Raw genomic sequence first — 20,663 nt, 5'->3', positions numbered from 1 at the left:
CAGATCGAAGAACATCGGCGCCTTTCACATTGATGCGTACGATCGCACGGTGTCGGATTGGTTTTTTATTTGCTTGTTCTTATCCTGGATGACGATGAAGCGTCGTTGCTGGGTTTGGAACAGCACATTGTCGTGTTCTTGCGCCAAGTGTACCAAAGTCATTATTTACTCCCCTCGTCAAGTCGTGATTCGATTCCTTCTCCACTAAGAAACACCATTATACATATTGTGCCATTAACCAAGCGTATGAGCCACGAGGAGCCAAAATACTAGAGCCGTCTAATTCGATCCTTTTCAGTGCATCATTATTATTTATTTATTTACTGCTCTATTATTTTTTAAATATAATAATAGCGCCTAAAATAATACTAGTGAGTATATATTTCCTGTCATGATTATATACTGGAGTACTACTTGTTAATCGCCAACGCATCATCTCATCTGGTGATGCATTATTTTGGCCGGCTCTTACGGCATGTATCCTCTCTTTGTCACGTGTTTAGGCCAAGCTCCACATGTAAGTGACAGGGATGATTAACAAATAGCGTGTGGGCACCGCTTGCTCCAGCAAATGGGAGTACCTGAAAGCTATCCCTACTCTATTTTTTTTTTTTAAAAAAAAACTATCCCTATCCCTAGTCCATCAATGCACTCCTGCAGCCAGCAAGACTCCGGTGGTCAACATCCCAAAATCCGCTTCTACAGTACACAGATATTGCATTGCATGGCCATGGCCATGGCCATGGTCCTGCATTCCAATCTGCATCGGCATTGAATGCCAAGAAAAGAAAACGATTCACAAAAAGCTCGAAAGCTGGTGGCAGTTATAGGCCCGGAGAAAATCCAAAAAAGGGTCCAACAAAACCAAAATGGACCAGCAACTTCAAGGCGAGGAACCGAGAATCTACCTTTCATATTCCCTCCTGCTCTACAGCAAAATCCGCACAAAAAAAAAAGTAAATTCCTGGCGAAAATCCGCTCCTGCTCCCCGCGCTCCGCGCCTCGCTCCCCTGCACCCATCCTTGCTGCACCACGTGGAAAGAGCCACCCCCGCTGGACCCGGCGGTCTACAAAAACCGCCTCCACGCAACAACGGCCTCCCACCCCATCCCCACCAGGCCAGGCCACACTACCTTCCCCACCCAAAAGCCCCACCTCCTCCCCGTGTCAAAACCTCCGAGGCGCGGCGGCCATCGCCAGCTCAGCGCGCGCGCCGGCGGAGGTGGCGGTCGCCGGAGCCGGAGAGACGATGGAGGACGTGATGGTCTCCTCCGTGGGTCCCCACTTCAGCGGGCTCCGCCTCGACTCGCGCCGCCTCTCCTCCTCGCTCTCGCCGTCCTCCTCCCCCTCCCGCTCCGCCAACGCCGACGCCTCGCTGGGGTTCGCATCCCCGAAGGCGGACGGGACCAGGAGGCCCTTCGTCATAGGTGCGTGCCTCGCATCCTTGAGAACGGCGGGCGATTGGCGCTTGCCTCTTTCTCCCTCGCTTTGGATTTTCCGCTTGTCTGGTTTTGAATTTTGGTGTCGGTTTTTTTCCCTTCCCGCTGCTGGTGCTGTTTTGAAGGCGTATGTGGAGGGACCGCGTCGGGGAAGACGACGGTGTGCGACATGATAATTCAGCAGCTCCACGACCACCGCGTCGTGCTCGTCAACCAGGTGTGAATCTTCTCCCGCTCCTCCGTTTTGGCCCTGTTTCTCTGGTTTTTTGTGTTCTATCGAGCTTGTTGTACCTTTGGACCCGTACCGCAGCTCTGCTATCGATGCATTTGTGTGGCGAACTCTAGTGGTTTGTTTGTTTTGTGAATGCTTTGTGAGAGTAACGGGTTCTCCTGCTCCTCAGATGGTTATTATTATTTTTGTTTGTTTGTTTGTGTGTTCTGAGCTTGTTCTGCTTTGGTCCTGTACCTGCGGGCTGCGGCTGCGTTATCGATGCGTTTGTGTGGCGAACTTTTGAATGCTATACCAAACACATGTTCGGTTGTTGCATTTGGAAGTTGGTTTATTCTATCGATGCTGCAAATTTCTTCCTCCATGTAGGACTGCAGTCATAACTCATAGAGGCCTCTAACTCATAAGACTGCAGTAGTTGGTACGTTTGAATGCTCTTACCTCTTGGTCGGGTTGAATTATTGAATACACGGCTAGATTGTATGTTGGGGATTTGGTTAGATTACACGGCCAGATTGTATGTTGCGTTTATCTTATTCAATCCTTGGATATGTTATTTGTTGCTGAAAAGAAGATTGAACGCTAAAGCAATCGCAGCATATAGTCTGCTTTTAACTTGCTTGGATGATGTTTGTTTTGGAAATAGGCTGTAGTTTTTGTTTTGCCGACACCATGAAATGATCAGGTGCTTTTTCACTACGAAGGTGATTGTTCAGAGAACAACATTAGTTTGATTAGAATCATTTACTCTGTCGATGCTATAAATTGGTTCTTCCATATAAAGTTGCTCATGATTTGGGGACTTGATAGATTATATGTTGCTTTAGTCTTACTCAACATATAAAGCAAGGCACACAACCTACATGGTGCTTTTAACTTCTGGATGATAGTGTTTGTTTTGAAATGGCCATAATTTTCATTATGCTGAGGTGCTTTGTCACTACTCACTAGGATAGAAAGTGGCCTTGCAGAACACCACCTGATTCAATAGGTCAAGAAGTGCTGTGCCTCGACAACTACCTTGACCTTTTCTGTTAAATCTGGCTTGAGTCTACTGAGTGTTTCCTAAATAGTTTACAATTATCAGCGCTTTTTGCTTGAATTGTTATTTTTCAGTTCACTTGGAGATACTTTTTAAATTTCTTTCTGTCAAATATGAGACCTGTTGATTTATTAGAAGTCACAACATGAAATTCATTGTGAGCATCTTATTTTTATTAGGCACCATGAGTTCAATTATTATACTTGTTTTGTTTTACAAGTACGCATTTGTATTTGCTATAATCGTTGTCTACATTACATGTGTACAGTGTTGCATCTGCATTCAATCATTTATGTTCTCTTTTTGATAAAATGTGAGCATTAATATTTTGTTTTCTGTTTGTTGAATGCCGATCTGTGTGCTTGCAAGTTGCAAAGCATCCTGAGGCTGGGATAGGCTGCTGCCAAAGAAACATAGAACAATAGCAGATGCTTGGTGCCAATACTTAGTTTCGATATGTAATTGACATAATTTTCAGAAAGCGATGATGTATTTTAAAACAAGATGGGCTACCTTCTGGAGCCCTAGATCAATGAAATAAAATTCAGGTTGGGAGCCTCCCCCCCCATTGATAGTAAAAAAAAAGGCATCCTGAGGTAGGCTGATGGTTATCGTTCAATGAAAAAGGAATTTAGTAAAGTAAGACACAGCATGCAGGGCGCTTTTAACTTCTGGGTGATGTTTGTTTTAAAACGGCCGTAATATTGTTAGCAAATTATGCTAACACTAACATGAAACTGCAAGGTGCTTTGTCACTTCTCACTAGGAAGTGACTGCACAGTCACAGACCACCTGATGCAATAAGTCAAAAACTGGTTTGCTTGAGTTGTTATTTTTGGACTTTGGTGTTCACTTGGAGATACCTTTTAAATCTCTTAAGGCAAGCAACATGACACATTGATTTATTAAAACTTTGTTACATGAAATTCATTTTCATTGTGAGCAGCTTATTTATTAATCAACATGAATTCTCTATAATTGGTTCACATGAATGGATTTGCTCGTATCGTTGTTTACATTGCATGTCGACGAAGCTAGAAAAATATCGTTTAAAAATGGTTCACAATGTTGCATCTGCATTCATTCGTGTTCTGTTTCCAATGAAATAAGCAGCATAGTTTCCTTTTCTGTTTGTTGAATCCTGATTCATGTCATTGTGTGCTTGAAAATTGCAAAGCATCCTTTTATGCATGCTGACAATTCTAATTTTATGAATACCTGGCATTAGACTAATGGTTGCATCAAGAGATAGTAAACTACAAGTTGGTTATAGTAGGCACCTATACATTATATATATACTTTAAATAGTACCGAACCATAGAAGCACTGTTTCAGAGGTTTTTGACATCGATTACAATTCACTTTGGGCTGTAACTTTTTGCAGGATTCATTCTACCGTGGTTTAACTGAGGAACAGTCTGAGCAGGTGCAAGACTACAATTTTGATCACCCTGGTACTTGATATGCAATCATGTGAAAATATGCTCTTTTTAGTTTCGATTTAGTTCATCTTAGCTGAAAGTAGTTTTTTATTCTTTGTCTTGCAGATGCATTCGATACAGATCAACTTTTGGTGTGCATGGGAAAGCTGAAAAGTGGACAGTCCGTGAATATTCCTATATATGATTTTAAGAATCACAGGCGATGCTCTGAAAAATTTAGGAAGGTAGTGTAATAAACTATTGGTGCAAAGAGAATAATTCTATAATTTATGATCTAACTTTCATAACTTTGTTTCAATGTGTTTTTGTAAGCATATAGAAAATATATAAAAATTGGTTGCATGTCATGAATGTTATTTATTGTGACCAGACTTAATTTCTGTTACGAAAACTTTCCTTTTTTATTTGGGGGGGGGGGGGGATGCTATTGCAGTTTTCTGTTGTCGTTCCCTATTTTAGACGCTGGCGCCAACCTATAAAATTTATTAGTAGGCATGCACTGTGTGATAAACAGTGTTATGCTTCCTTAAAGTTTTTGCTTTGAAATAAGCTACATATGATAAATGGTGTACATTGTCTCACTACATATGATAAACAGTGTTATGCCTCCTTAATTTGGTGACCTCCCCTCCCCAAAGAAAAAAATCCCCACTGCAAGAAAGGAAAAAAAAAGGATCCTGTTTATTTTCATTATCAATCCTTATTTACTGTTTTTTATGTGCCAGACCCAAATGAATTATGATTTCATTTTGCCTTGCACTCCTCTTATTTCACTGGTCATTTTTTTGTTAGGTCAATGAATCAGATGTCATCATTTTGGAGGGGATCTTGGTTTTTCATGATCAGAGGGTTCGTGATTTGATGGACATGAAAATTTTTGTTGACACAGGTTTGTGACTCTTCTCTTTGTTAGAGATATGTGCTTATCCATGCCATGGTGTCTGCTTAACAACAAAGTATATGCTTAAATTGTTTTGCAACTTTAATCGTTTATTCATATTTTTAACCAATCTTTGATCATTATGCATATCTGTTGTCCTGTGATTGCATGCAGATGCTGATATTAGACTTGCTAGACGTATAAGGCGTGATACTGTTGAAAGAGGTAGAGATGTTACCTCAGTGCTTGAGCAGGTATTCAAACACTGTATCTTATTGACCAACTTATGCTATTTGCAAACATTACAAATATCCCTACGCTATCATGCTTGTATAGATATGACACTAATACGAGTTTCCATTGAAATAATCAGTATGTTAGATTTGTCAAGCCTGCATTTGATGCTTTTGTCCTGCCTTCGAAGAAATATGCTGATGTGATCATACCAAAAGGGGGAGATAACCATGTTGCAATTGATCTAATTGTGCAACATATCCACACAAAACTTGGTCAGCATAACCTGTGCAAAGTCTACCCAAATGTCTTTGTCGTACACACAACTTTCCAGGTACCTTTAACACTAAGCTTTACATTACAATGATCTTAGATTTGCACACTCCTGATGCTTTTGAGTTTTGATTGTTTCATCTGAACAGATACGAGGAATGCATACTCTCATTCGTGACAAGAACATTACTACACCTGACTTTGTTTTCTACTCAGATAGGCTGATTCGTCTGGTACCACTCTTGGTTCTTATGACCTCCAGTAACTTATTATAAACTGACCAGTTTGAGAGCTGTTAACTGTGGTTTACTGTATACCAATGCATTTGTTGTACGTAAAATGTCTTCCAGGTGGTTGAGCATGGTCTTGGGCATTTGCCATTTACAGAGAAGCAGGTGGTTACACCAACAGGTATGTCGTTCACTTCCTTTCTTCATACACCTTTCTTCTTCTTTTATTGTATTAGGTCCTATAGATAATTATTTGGCATAATTTATCAGAATATCTATGTTCCTTGCTTCAAATTGGCGCTCTAACATTTTAACATGGACAGCTCCCATGAATTGAAACCAATACCTAGAAAGTGCTTCCCATTTTATTATTAGATTACTTTCCAATTCCTCTCAATTCCTGGGAACCAAATAGGATCTAAGGAATTTTAGCAAAGGGAAGCAACATGGGTTGGCAAAATTGGGTCTATAACGTTCATGGCATTTACTATTTCCCATTCATATTTGTTGTCTTCCCAGAACCATTAAGTTATAGTACATGTTTCATTGATGAGTGTTTCTTATTGTTTTTGCAATAAACGATCACTGAAATTTACTGTTAATTTACTTATTATGCTTTGCCCTATATAATATATAAAGTGTGGTTGCCCTAAAAAATGCCACATCTTATTTTCGTTGTTATCGAACACCAGAGTTTTTCCCAGTATGCATGTGAAAGAAATTTTCTGGAAGTCCTGGGATTTCCTAAAAGATTATTTGCTCATTGTTCTATATCTACTTCATTCTACTTCTCATTTCTTCCAGCACTACCCTCTACTGCTCCATATTTTATAGGATAGAAAGGAATTGAATGCTTGCAATCTTATTGAGTCATGACTGTTTGTCTTGCGTTTCAGGATCTGTTTACATGGGAGTTGACTTCTGCAAGAAGCTCTGTGGAGTGTCTATTGTTCGAAGGTGAATTCTAGAATAGCTTTTGCTAGAAAGTTTGGCACTTAATAGGCACTAATTTTAAATGTTATGTGGTGTCATCATCTCTATTTTTCCACTATTCTATATCTGGTTCAGCACGCCTTTTATAAATTGGATTCATGTGTCCTTGTATTTTTGTGTGGACACTTTGAGATTCTGTCATTCTGACTTTAAATTTTCTTTGCTTTCTTGCATTCTATGTTCCAACAGAAGTTGATTTTCTAGTCCTGTTTACAAAGCTATAGCTTTGGCCATTTTTACCTAGTACTCCCTCCGTTCCAATTTATTGGTCGTTTGGCTTTTATAGATACACAACTTTTGTTACGTATCTAGACATATCATATATCTAGGCACATAGCAGAAAAGCCAAAACGACCTATAATTTGGGATAGATGGTGGTATGTCTTAACAATTAGATCGATATGTAATTGTACTTATGATCGTGTTTTCGTCTTCTTGTCGTTTTTATTTTTTGTAGTTGTATATTTGCAATGAAATTGCTTTTGATATACCTTCTTTCCTTTAATTCTGCACTTTAATTGAAATATTTGCAGTGGCGAAAGCATGGAAAATGCACTGCGTGCTTGTTGTAAGGGGATAAAAATAGGCAAAATTCTATTTCATCGCATTGGAGATAATGGACAACAAGTAAGTTTTCGTCACACTTATTGGTTTCCTTGTAAAGTGAATGATTTTTTTTTTTTCAGTTTGTGATGTTGTGAATAAACTGAATTTATTTTCTGTATCCAGCTCATATACCATAAGCTGCCCGTGGATATTGCTGAACGTCATGTTTTGCTTTTGGACCCTGTGCTTGGTACAGGTTAGCATTGCATATTCGTTATTCCAGTTTCTATGTTTGTTCTTTTTGCATGTTTATTGCAATTACAAAGTGACGTTATTTAGCTATCACTGAAGTTTCTTGTCTTGTTTCTCCAGGCAATTCAGCTAATCAAGCCATTGAGCTTCTTATGAGGAAAGGAGTTCCTGAGCAGCGGATCATTTTTCTGACTCTCATCTCGGTAAAATTCCCTTTGCTGAGTCATAGATGGTTACTCCTTCATCTTTGTTTTCCTTTTGGTTAGTTTGTTCATATGTCTCTTTCACAAACAGGCCCCTGAAGGCATCCATTGTGTGTGCAAGCGCTTCCCTGATTTGAAGATTGTAACCTCAGAGATTGATAGCGGATTGAACGATGAATATCGTGTCATCCCAGGACTTGGAGAGTATGGTGATCGATACTTCGGCACAGACTAACCGATTACTGAGGCTGGTGTAGTTAGCAGTGTAAAAAGACACACAAGTTAGAGCTGACATTACCGTGGCAGAGATATACTGGTGTTTGGTTGGTTATGGTATACTGGAAGCAAACGTGGATAGGTTTCTGGTAGGTGCTGAAACCGTGTGGTCTGTCCATTATCATATGATTCGGTACACAAACCGTTGTTTCCGTTGGTTGTGAAACACATTGGGTTTTGCATTTTGAGGCTCCTAGCTGAAGGGCCTCCTCCTCGTCACATATACTGTTATACAGAGGCCTGTGAAATGTATGACTAAACCCTGTTTCCCGGCATCAAACAGTTGCCGTGCGATCTCGGCTGTGATTGGAATGAAATTCAAAGGTTGTGACAAGACTTATGTGAGGTTTATGATGTAGAATTTTGTTGCGTTGGAGTTGATGGATAAGTCTCTGTTGGCTGGTGGTTGTGGGCTGCAGTAGGCAGCACATGGTCCTTGTGTAGGACAGCATCCTTGACTGCTTTTAGGACAGCAGTTAGCATCTGTAGGACAGCATCTTAGACTAGCATCTTAGACTAGTATCTTGGCATATGCTGGCTGGTTAGCAGCCCTATAAATATGTATCCCCAACCCCTCAGGTTGGCATAGCATTGTGTGAGAAATAAACTCAGAAAATTGCCCCAACTCAGTGTGCTATCCTCTCAATGAGAGTAAGGATCCTGCTCACACCTAGAGCGCGGATCCAGCGACTAACAGGAGTATCTATGATGCGTTTTGATGATGCGTTTTGATGGTATATTAGTCGATATGGCGTGTTTATATTTTTCATTTCCCGTCAGCGCTTGGTCCTTCTGCCCAGGCTCACCTAGCCTTGCGGAGTGAATGAGTTCAGGCCTTGTTTAGTTTATACCCTAAAATTCAAAAACTTTTAGGCCTCAGTTAACTGGTCATGGCAAGCTTCTTGGGGTTCGTGCTGCTGGGCAAGGCCAAGCTTGCCTGATAACCAAATGTTATTTCACATTGGTGTGGCTGAGGCGCTGAGCATTGCCGGCCGGTCCAGTCTGATGACTATGCCATCCTTCAGACTATCGTTGTTGGTCAGATGAACAGTACCTTATTACGGGATGTTTTGTAGCAAATTCAAATTGTGTTTTAGCCTTTAGTAATGCTGAGACCTGAGAGCTGTTCGTTTTTTTTTGAAAGTATTGCTTAGAGGTTTAGAGCAAGCCCTAACCAAAACACCATATTGTTTCACGACAGGTTGGGAAATCTTTTAAGGTTGCAGCGGCATTGTTCCTTTTTGTGAGCTACATGATCTCTTTCGAGTTTCGACTTGCTTGTGCTTGCAACTTCCCAAACTGCACAAATCACGGGCCGGCCGTGCCCGTTTAGTTCAATTTTGAATTAATTTACTCATTTTTTAACAGTAACAAATATAACCATTGTATCAGATGTGAAAATGGATTTAAAAAATGAAAGTATAACAAGCAACACTCACTGGCCGAAACCAGGGGGGCACTGCCACCCCCAAGCACAGTGATTTACTTAAAGCACCTATATAAATATTAATATTTATAGCACAAAAAATATCAAATTCACCTATTTTTTTTATAAAATATGATGATTTTGGTAAGAAATAGTGTAGTATTTTTAAAAAAGTTCTTCAAACATATAATTATGTATATTTTATCACACTAAAAAATACAACCATATTTGTTCGATCCTCCTTAATCAAAATTACTGGTTCCGCCACTGCAGCAATGAAGGTTCTATTGAAAAGAAATAAAATTAGTCATTATCTAGAAAAAAGGGGAAGAAATTAATTATTGATAAGATACATCTGCAAAAATGAATTTGGGAAAATTGTTGATAAAGTGGTATTTGCTATGCTTTAACACACTAAAAATACCCTCTAAAAATACACTCTTAGAATCACCTTCTAAGTCAAACTATTTTGACTTTGGCCAAGTTTATTATAACAACGTTTATGACATCAAATAAGTAGATTATAAAAATATATTTCATAGTGTATACTAATTTAGTATCATAAATATTAGTGTGTTTTATATAAATTTAGTCAGACTTAAAACTATTTGATTGATGATAAATCTAGAACTTGATTTATTTTGGGACGGAGCAAGTATCTTCTTCGCCTTCACATAAGTCTGATATTGGGCCCAAAGTTTAGGCATGGGCCTGGTGGATGCATTATGTTTTTTTATAAACTTTTATTTTCGTTTATTAGTTTAGGTTTCGTGTAAAGTATCTGAGCTCCAGCCTGACCCACAGTGGTTGAAGTGAGTTTAAAACCATGGCCCAAGTGTGATGAATAGACTAGTTGGGTCCAAAAAAAATCATACGTATCGGGTCAGGTCTACAGTATACTCACATGCTGGACATTCGTTTTTAGAAAGTACTCAAAAAGACCGTTGTTGTTGACTTTCAAACATCTTGTTTGACCATTCATCTTGTTAGAACTTTTTGTGTAAATATCATCTATTTTGATATGACTTATTTGATCATTAGAAATACTTTAATAATGATTTATCTATTTTAGAATTTGTACAAAAATTTCGAATAATACGAGCGGTTAAACATGATTGGTCAAAGTCAACAACAACGATTTTTTTTAGACAGAGAGAGTAGGGAGCAAGTGAGCGCCTAACTCACATAGGAAGTACACCGCCGAAGTTAAAACAAAACTAGGTGCTATATATACATATTCCTTCTTTTTTTTTTGCGATCCGGCATATAGGCTGGAGCTGAGGGGTGGCAAAGAAAGAATTTGATTGTGTAAACTATGAATTGAGACATACTCCTACATACTCAAGAGGTGTTTGCATGGATCCAGACAATTAGACAATTAGTATTACTAGCTCAACTAATACCTCAAAATTGTTTCTAGTAGATCTAAACACCCTAGTTAATACTAGCTCAACTAATACCTTAAAATGACCTAGCTAGCTAATAAACAGTTATCAGCTGACTTCCTCGGACAAAATATATATAGCTAACTTTTAGCTGTAGGTTTTACATGTGACCAAGCTAACAGCTAATAAACAGTTTCACCGTATTAGTATTCCCCAGCTAACAGCTATTGGAAGGCAGCGGCGATGGCTCTTGTCACCTGCAAGATCTTCTGCATGTCTCGCTACTGCAGAACACAAGCAAATGTGGGGATGTCTGTTTCAAGAGGGAGGGATTCACTTGATAGAAAATAAATGATTCAGAGTGGTCTGCGTCTTGTTATACACGGTAGACAGTTGATTGATCCATGGGCATTGCACAGATTCTATTGCTTGGACGTTAGGGCAGCATATTCTTCCCCGTTCCATCACTCATGCTTTCCTCATTCCTTTTTTTCTATATAGTAGATCACAAGTTCTTCGAGCCCACATTTTGATTTGGGGGGCAACCTAGGCCTCAGAACAAATCTTCACATAGTAGTACTTACTACTTATGTCAGTTTTAGTGGGGGTTTCACCAGGATGTCATGCACATTTATTAGAGCTTCATGTCAGCAAAATTGCACTTTTTGTATAAAACGAAGAGGAGAGAGAAGGAAGTAATTTCACCATGGTGAAACTCCACGGACGTTGTTTCCCACGCGGTGAAACGAGCACTGAGGGCCAGATCGTTTCACCATCTTGCATGTGATCCAATCATTTTGTAGCAATTAAATGCTTTGCTTAGCCTTGGAAACAACAAAGTGAAATGCTTCATTGCTGGGGTTATTTCATAGATTGTTTCATTTCAATCTTGATGACGTGTTGGTACGTGAAACAGTACAGTGACATTATCCAGGCCAGTCTCAATGGAGTTTCATGAGAGTTTTATGCACATTAAATATGCTGATGTGGCGCTATAGTAACGAAGAGAGAGATGATAAGAGTTTCATGTGAGTAGAGAGAGTTTCATCCCCATGAAACTCCAATACACTGTTTCTAAAATATAGATATGTTGGAAACTGAGTTATGAAACTCCCATTGAGGATGACCTTATTAGCTCCAACTCTTTTATTTTTCCACGAACATGTCTGAACATGTGTTTTATTAAGAGGAAATTAAAACAGATTAGGCCGGATAAACGGTAAAGAAATTTAAGAGGCAGATAGTTAAAGCTCAAGATTGTCTGATTGTGATGCCACCAAGATCATTAATTACCTTCCTAGATTTGCCAGCACATTACTAGATAGCAGATACTGCCCACCTCATTTCTCCAGAGCAATGTGCAGTGTACAGCAGTATAAAGAAGGAATCCCAACACGGCAGCTGCCTGCTTGTCGCCATATAAACACAGCACCATGCCGTTCTACTCTGACGACCCGTTCTGCTGCGTCCCTCCCTCCCCTTCTCCAAGGTCGTCCAAGAGCATGGCGGCGGCCTGGAAGGTGAGAGGCGACGCCGGCAGGCTCCTCCCGGTCATCACCTTCTTCCTCGGCGCGGCCATGACGGGGGCGTTCGTCTTCCTCGGCGCGACTATGGACATGAGCTCGCGCTTCGCCGCGTGGGGCAATGGCGCACGAGCAGTGGCCGGAGACGAGGTTAGCGATGATCTGATCGATGCTGCTAGCATATAGCAAGCAGCATAGTTGTACTTTCGATTTTTCACTGGTGAACACACGGACGCGGTTTTTTTACCTTAGGCACATATGCCCTCACTCTCCCACCCATTGGATTCACTTTGAAAAGTGTGCAAACACACATCTCAAAGCAGTTTCACATTGAGATGTGTGTTTGTACACTTCTCAAAGCGAATCCAATGGATAGAAGAGTGAGGGCATATGCCTTCAAAGACAAAGAAAACTTTACCGTAAACAGATTTCCTTTCGAACAAACAGATTTGATTTTATTTTTTTGAAAGGAGCGCTTGATTTATATATGGACCTCAGATGCATTATAGTGAATTATAACGGAACTTGACTGCTAATTTTTACTGCATTTTGTGTGAGCTGAATCTGCAGTATGGTGCCTACGTGGGCGAAAGTTCTGGACAGTAAATGCAGTTTTTTTTCCACCGATCTTTCTTTTACATCTTTAATCGATACTAGCTATGTTGTAAAATATTACCAGTTCGTAGAAAGAAATCATGCATTTTGGTTATTTACATTTCTCTAAACAAGAAGTAGTGAAGATTTTGATTAAAAACTGTAGTACAGATATGTTTTATGGCCACTAAACAGTGAAGTCGTGGAGCTTTGTCATAGAAATCCTAACTAAAAGCCTCGATCATGAAAACCCTTAAAGCTGAAGCTGGCTACTCAACAGGCAAAGAATATAATACGAATATATCATCCGAGTGAGACGAGTCATGCATGCTGCGCATATTCTCTAGTTCCTGTGTCACTCAAAATCATTTAGAGATTTCTGCATTTCAAAATCTGGGTTCCAATTCATGAGCTGATTTGCGGCATGGCATTAGCATCTAATCTAACAAAATGGATGGACAAAATAAATGCGCAGGCGAAACCGTATGCGGAGCTGGAGGAGCTGCTGAAGAACGCATCCATGGAGGACAACACGGTGATCGTGACGTCCATCAACAAGGCGTACGCGGCGCCGGGCTCCCTGCTGGACCTCTTCCTCGAGAGCTTCCGGGCTGGCAAGGGCACGGCGGGGCTGCTGGACCACCTCCTCATCGTGTCCGTCGACCCCGGCGCGCACGAGACATGCCGGTCGGTGCACCGCCACTGCTACCTCCTCCGGCCGGACAACAACAACGACGACGGCGGCGGCGCGGCGGCGGCGGTGGACCTCAGCGCCGCCAAGTACTTCATGACCAAGGACTACGTGGCCATGATGTGGGCGAGGAACCGGTTCCAGCAGACCATCCTGGAGCTGGGCTTCAGCTTCCTCTTCACGGACGTGGACATCCTGTGGTTCCGGAACCCGATGCGGCACATCGCCGTCACGTCGGACGTCGCCATCGCCAGCGACTACTTCAACGGCAACCCGGACAGCCTGCACAACCTGCCCAACGGCGGCTTCCTGTACGTCAGGTCCATGAACAGGACGGTGGAGTTCTACCGGCGGTGGCGGGAGGCGCGCGCCGGCTTCCCGCCGGGGACCAACGAGCAGAGCGTCCTGGCGAGGGTGCAGCTCCCGCTGACGCGCCGCCTCGGCGTGCGGATGCAGTTCCTCGACACGGCGCACTGCGGCGGCTTCTGCCAGCTCACCGACGACCTGCGCAGGGTGTCCACCATGCACGCCAACTGCTGCACGGGCCTCGGCAACAAGGTGCACGACCTCAGGAACGTGCTCCGGGACTGGAGGAACTACACGGCGGCGCCGAGGGAGGTCCGCCGCCGGGGAGGCTTCGGATGGACAAAGCCCGGCAGGTGCATCCGTTGACAGACTAGTTTGGGAATGTGAACCTGCCAGCAGCTCTGCTTCTTGATCTTTTCTTTGTGAGCAGTCAGTGTCTGCCTATGTTTGCTGTGATAACGCTACATTAATCATTTATCTCATCTATAGGTAAGAACAAATTTACCTGGCTGAACCAGTTTTTGTTTTTATTTTGGGGGGTAAAGGAGATACCTCGAGTTGTAGAACAACTCAAATAGGAAATGATATTGACACTGTAACTTTTGTTCTCAACTTCCATTGTCGAAATAAACTCACACTAACCATATTTTGCTCGCTGACAAACCCACCAGCAGACAGCAGTAGCTGCAAATATTATCCTTTTCTTCTGTGAGCAGTGCCTATCAATCTCAGGTTGCTTTTGCTCCCTCAATCCAACAAAAAATGACGTAATGAGATAGGTACTAGTCAAATTTTCTCAAATTTAACTAGATTTAGCAATATCTATATTGCTAAATAATATCTATATTGCTAAATACATTTATTATAAAAAAATATTCCATGATCTATCTAATCTTATTAGTTATGTATTATAAACATTGATATTTTTATATATAATTGGTCAAAATTAAAATTATTTGACTTCTCAAAAAGTGAGAATAACATTCTTTATGAGATGAAGAGAGGGAGTATATCACATTTATCTATATCTATATCAGATAACATTTACTTAGATGTGCTAATTTTGTTTTTTTTATTATGATGATAAACAAGACTACCGCAAGTTGTACAATACCTTTATAGGAGCCAGCTCCAACCCAGTCGACAGTTTTTTTGGCTGATGTTGATGTTAATTAATTTATTATGAGAGAAAAACATTATTCCATAGCTAAAAAGTAGAGCTGATTTTGACTGATAGCACCCGAGCAAGTCGAAGAAACCACACCAAACGACAACCCAAGGAGGAGCCAGATCCTTTACATGTTGAGCCATGATTTACAGCTCAGCCTCTAGCAGAGCAGGGCAGCGTCAAACACTACGGCAACTCTTGTTCTCAATTTTCATTGTCGAAATGATCTTTTTTTTGAACCAATTTTGAAATAATATCACACTAATCATATTCAAGTAAATCAAATTAGTCCACAGAGATTGAGTACCCAGATATCTTACCGTGTGTTTGGTTGGGGGTTGAGTGAGTTGGGTTAGATCCAACCCAGTTTTTTGGGACGGAGTCAACCCATCCAGTGTTTGGTTGCACTTCTGCTTTTGGGGACGGAGCCAACCCATTTTAGTGTTTGGTTGAAGGATTGGGGACAGAGCGGCTCCATCCAGTGTTTGGATGAAGGAATTCAGTGTTTGGTGGGAGCCAACCCGGTTGGAGCGGCTCCGTCCGCCAGATTTTGAGGGACGGGTCCAACCCGCATCTGAGAGGAATATTCCACCCTGGAGCCAACCCAACCCTCCCATCCTCCAACCAAACAGACAAGAGAATGGGTTCGCTCCGACCCAACTCGCTCCGCTCTCCAACCAAACACACGGTTAGAGCTATTGTATTACGAACTAACCTTACACTCAAGCACAGTACTAAACATAGAAAATCCAGGTTCAACATATCGGTACCGGAAACATCTTAAGAGGCATGGCTGCCTGAAAAGGTACATAAAAGAGCTACGGCTATAATACTTCGACAAAATGCCCTCGATCAGCAGGCTAATATACTTCACTTCCCTGCTGCAACAAATGTTGTCGGCCTACAAAACATTACAGAGAGAGAGTATTCAAATTGAAAGAACATTAGTTACTTCTATTAAATTAACTTCCTTGAAAAAGTGAAATAAAAAAGCATTAGGGTGAATAGATTTTCCATGTATAATGGTAATTTTTATTGCAAGATAAATTAACAGTATGACAAGTCATGACATAAAGATCCTTCATCCAGTTCAATAGTTTTTTACTTAACTAAAATGGAAGGATAATACATAACATGTACCAATAAGAACCAAAGTCAAAACAGATCTGAAATTAGCCAAGCAAGATACCCAGAAAATATCTAGATGGCATTTGATGAACATGTGAAATACCTCTTTCTTCACAGGCTCTTCCTTCTCTGACAGGATCAGCTCAATGTGGCAAGGTGAGGACATGTAAGCTGCATAATAGCAAAATTAAGTATACTATTCACCAGTGCTACAAGAATGTAAGACCACTCTTTCAATACGTACGATTGATGCGTCCGTGAGCACAGTAGGTGCAGCGCCTCTGCTTCTGGGCTTGGTTCACTTGGATGTGTGAAACATAGAGGTTGTCCACATCCAAACCTTTCACCTGGAAATAATAGAAATGTAAGTCACACCAAACAGTAGGAAATGCTGTGCACATTAGAAAAGGAAAAAAAGAGGGCATACCTTTCAGCAAATCGAATATGAACCTGGCTGATTTAACAGGCCAGTGACCCTGTCCATTGGAATGGCGAGACTTTGCTTCAACATCCCCAAAGTATCTCCGGAAGGGAATTGCCTGCTTGTGAGACATAACATCCTCAAGGTATCGCTTAGCCTTGGTCAAAGGCAGCTTGCGAAGCGCAAAAGCTTTGTGTTCTGCAGCAATTATACCAGTGATAATGGAAAATTTCAGAGACGCCATCTGATAACAACTAATCACTGAACTTAGTATCACGGTATGCCTATGCAGAATGTGGAATAGCCCCAAAAAAGGATTTCAAGCTTAAAGAATGCAAAAAAAAAACAAAAAAAAAATTGCAGGTTCATAGAATAGCCCTCCTTGCCAAAGCTTCTAATTGTAATTACAGAAGGTTCATCTGGAATATTCTGCAAAGTATGTTTTCTAAGGACCACTGCATGGTACACCTATGTGATTTGTGACTAACAAAGTGACAAGATAAAATAGAAGGCACTAACACTTTGTCTCTGCAAGGGAACTATATGTTGTTTCAAATATAAGCCAGGAAGATAACAGCAAGACTGAAAGAGAACCATCAGAACAATGCTTTAAAATCAACTTAAAAGGGAACTAGGACAATGCATTAGAAGAAGAAGAAAATTGCCAGTTTTTCAGCCCCAATGGTCATATGAGCGACTTCTGATGCCTCATGATATATACCTCAGAATAAAATCAGTAATCTTAGGTTCCCTGAAACTTATATAGGCATCAAAATCTCCACTATGAATCAAGGAGTTCGTTTGAGGTGTAACTAGCATGTCAATGCAATATTTGAAGTCATCATACACAACACTTTTGAAGGCATTGTATGGACAATGGGACATAGCATGGATGTTGAATGAAACAGAGGCACATCTCCAGAAATAAAATAAACTAGTTTATGGATGTCATGTCACATTGCCTACAAACCATCTGTCATGGAAAACAACACAATGGTTCATCAAATAATAAACAATGTGTTGATGTCCCTAAAGTAACGTGGGAACTGCTCATATGAATAACATAGCAGAACCTTTACTCTTTAGGTTTCGACAATCCAATTCATTCATGCATGACACCACAATTGTGATACAGTGCTTTGCACGGCCATGCCAACTTAATTCACAGAGTAACAAATAAGAACCTAACAACCCTCACGAAAACAAAGATTGAAGAAACGCGACGCACCTTGAAGTGGACCCTCAGATCCCTGCCCATGGCCTTGGCCGCTGCACAGACAACGCCAATCAACCCACCATTAGCACCACAGAAAGATGGAAAGCCATCGAACGCAAGACCAACGCACTCCAGGAACAAAGAGGGTCGAGATCTTACACTTGGTAGGGTTCACCGGCTCCTGCGACTGCGAGTACTTCACCTGCGAAGCAACAGCGAGATGTCAGTAAGAAAAACGAAGCGAAGCATGGCAGTATGGTGGCGGTCTAGCGGAGGAGCCGATGGAGAGAGGTGGGACGAACCATGGCGGTGGCAGGGAAGGAGCCAAGGAGGGGAGGGGCGTCTTCGCACGGACACTCCACAATGAAGATTGAAGAAGCACCAAGACGGCGGCGGTGGCGGCGGCGGCGGCCTTAAGAGATTGGGAAACAAGTGCTAACTGCTAAGGCGCTCTAGAGGGGCCCATGGGCTTGCTGGTTTAATGGGCTGAAGTGTGGACAGCCCTTGAAGGCAGTTTTGTTGTTTTTTCTTTTTTATTTATTTCGGCGGAATCTTTAAAAAATCTAATTTTGTTGGACTCCATATAAGTAAATTTACACATTAAACATATAATATTGGTATGCTTTAGTATAAAGTTTTTTCTATAGTTTTAGATTTATGCTTTTCTGTAATTAAATGAAATTAATAGCTGTAGTTTCTATGCTTCAATTGTGATGAAATTTTTATGGTGGGATAATTATTTTATTTCTAAACTTTAGTAAAAATTTCTCCAAATAGGTGTAAAATGCGTTGAATTTTGAACATCTGAGGCTAGTTTCCAACAAAAACCAAAAAGTTTTCAAGATTCTTCGTCACATCAAATCTTGTGTTACATGCATGAAGCATTAAATATAGACGAAAATAAAAACTAATTACATAGTTTGCTTGTAAATCACGAGACAAATCTTTTGATCCTAGTTAGTCCATGATTGAACAATATTTACCACAAACAAACGAAAATGCTACAGTAACGAAATCCAAAAACATTTCACATCTAAACAAGGCCTATATCATGCTATCTGGCCGACATCCCAGACCACAGTGGCAACTAATCCACACTTAAACACACTATCCAATCTGTATGTACTTGATGGATGGCTCCATATATATTTTTTGTGTTTTGTTCGGTGAGCCGACGAAGCAAACAAAGGCCAAGTAAACGATGACTTTGACCAGTTGACTTCGTAAAAGAATTCTACAAGTGGTCTCTGGCCACGTTTCACATAGGACATCCTTGGACCGTCCGATCGGGAATGACGACCCAGAATAGAGCTACGGAAACAAAAAAAGAAGATGATTTAAGGACTTCTTTTTTTGTCGTCTCATACCTGTCGATCCAGCGCAGTTTGTCTTATAGCAGGAAAAGAAACACCCGGTTTCTAAAAAGAAAGGTCAAAGAAATGACTGCGACAAGTGGAGCACGTTGGTCCAAACATATAACAATACCTCGGTAGGTATTAATAAGAACTTACTCCCTCCGTCTCCGAAAGAATCAATTCCTAGGATCCGTGCCAGTCAAATTTTTTAAAGTTTGACTAACTTTATAGAAAAGAATAACAACATCTATAATATAAAATACACATTATATGAAAATATATTATATGATGCATCTAATAATACTAATTTGATACTATAAATTCTAGCATTTTTTTCTAGAAATTTGGTCAAAGTTTAAAAAATTTGACTTAGGACAACTCTAGAAATTGACTCTTTCGTGGACGGAGGGAGTATTAAGATATGAAGTGTTTGATTCACCTATCCGTCTCGGTAATTGTTTTTATGTTGTTGAATGTTGGTCGCATTCGAGTTACCACACAAAAAACACCTTTTTTTTCATAGAGCAAACTGTCAAATGCCTAGGCCGTGTTTTACTGTCCAGCACTTCCAACAAACTCGAACATTTTTTTTTATCAGGCCTTGTTCAGTTAGGGAATTTTTTTAGTTTTTGGTACTATAGCACTTTCATTTATATTTAATAATTATTGTCCAATCATACACGGCTCAAAAGATTCGTTTTGTAAATTACAGTTAAATTATGCAATTAGTTATTTCTTTAATCTATATTTAGTGCTTAATGCATGCGCCGCAAGATTCGATGTGATGGGGAATCTGAAATTTTTTTGGGAACTGAACGAGGCCTCAGTGCTGCTGAGCAGAATAGTCATCATTAGGGGTATAATTGGTTGGTAGTAAATGCCTTTGCCTGTTTGTTTAGGCGAAAAACTATGGCTAAAAATATTGTTTATTTTTTTAGCTGAATGGTGGCTGTGTATTCTTGTTGATTGGTTGCATCCTGCTTTATTATTGGGTGTTTAGTTAGAGGCATAATTAGTATTCAATTATGGACTAATTAGGCTTAAAAGATTCGTCTCGCAAATTACTCTTTAAATAATCTATATTTAATACTTCATGCATATGTCTAACATTCGATGTGATAGTGTTAGGCCCTGTTTAGTTCCCCATCCAAAAAATTTTCATTCATCCCATCGAATCTTTGGACACATGCATAGAACATTAAATGTAGATAAAAAAATAAACTAATTACACAGTTTGGTTGAAAATCGCGAGATGAATCTTTTAAGCCTAGTTAGTCCATGATTAGCCTTAAGTGCTACAGTAACCAACATGTGCTAATGATAGATTAATTATGCTTAATAGATTTGTCTTGCAGTTTTCCAGACGAGATATGTAATTTATTTTTTTATTAGTTTCTAAAAACCTCTCCTG

The 20,663-nt window shown here is 40.4% G+C and overlaps 2 protein-coding genes and 1 long non-coding RNA gene across 3 annotated transcripts; 2 read left to right on the top strand and 1 right to left on the bottom strand.

The window, feature by feature from the left end:
* On the top strand, window positions 1,122–8,379 carry LOC8060619 (uridine kinase-like protein 2, chloroplastic). Its single transcript, XM_002445777.2, has 14 exons — window positions 1,122–1,427; window positions 1,565–1,656; window positions 4,095–4,164; window positions 4,258–4,376; window positions 4,945–5,041; window positions 5,207–5,286; window positions 5,406–5,600; window positions 5,689–5,772; window positions 5,890–5,950; window positions 6,666–6,726; window positions 7,296–7,389; window positions 7,492–7,564; window positions 7,681–7,763; window positions 7,855–8,379. Exons 1-14 carry the CDS (start codon window positions 1,250–1,252, stop codon window positions 7,996–7,998), a joined length of 1,431 nt encoding a protein of 476 aa, XP_002445822.1. The 5' UTR covers window positions 1,122–1,249; the 3' UTR covers window positions 7,999–8,379.
* Window positions 12,275–14,599, top strand: LOC8060955 (uncharacterized protein At1g28695). The gene is made up of 2 exons (XM_002445776.2): window positions 12,275–12,523; window positions 13,443–14,599. Exons 1-2 carry the CDS (start codon window positions 12,284–12,286, stop codon window positions 14,328–14,330), a joined length of 1,128 nt encoding a protein of 375 aa, XP_002445821.1. The 5' UTR covers window positions 12,275–12,283; the 3' UTR covers window positions 14,331–14,599.
* LOC8060618 lies at window positions 15,376–18,339 on the bottom strand. Its single transcript, XR_002454802.1, has 7 exons — window positions 18,200–18,339; window positions 18,057–18,099; window positions 17,910–17,950; window positions 16,688–16,879; window positions 16,505–16,607; window positions 16,364–16,431; window positions 15,376–16,033 (listed from the first exon to the last, which is right to left on the bottom strand). It is a non-coding gene; the product is annotated as an uncharacterized LOC8060618 (long non-coding RNA).

Source organism: Sorghum bicolor, chromosome 7 (genome assembly GCF_000003195.3).
Source record: "Sorghum bicolor cultivar BTx623 chromosome 7, Sorghum_bicolor_NCBIv3, whole genome shotgun sequence".
Taxonomy (NCBI): domain Eukaryota; kingdom Viridiplantae; phylum Streptophyta; class Magnoliopsida; order Poales; family Poaceae; genus Sorghum; species Sorghum bicolor.
The sequence above is the reverse complement of the archived record's forward strand: the minus strand, read 5'-3'. Positions and strand labels throughout refer to the sequence as shown.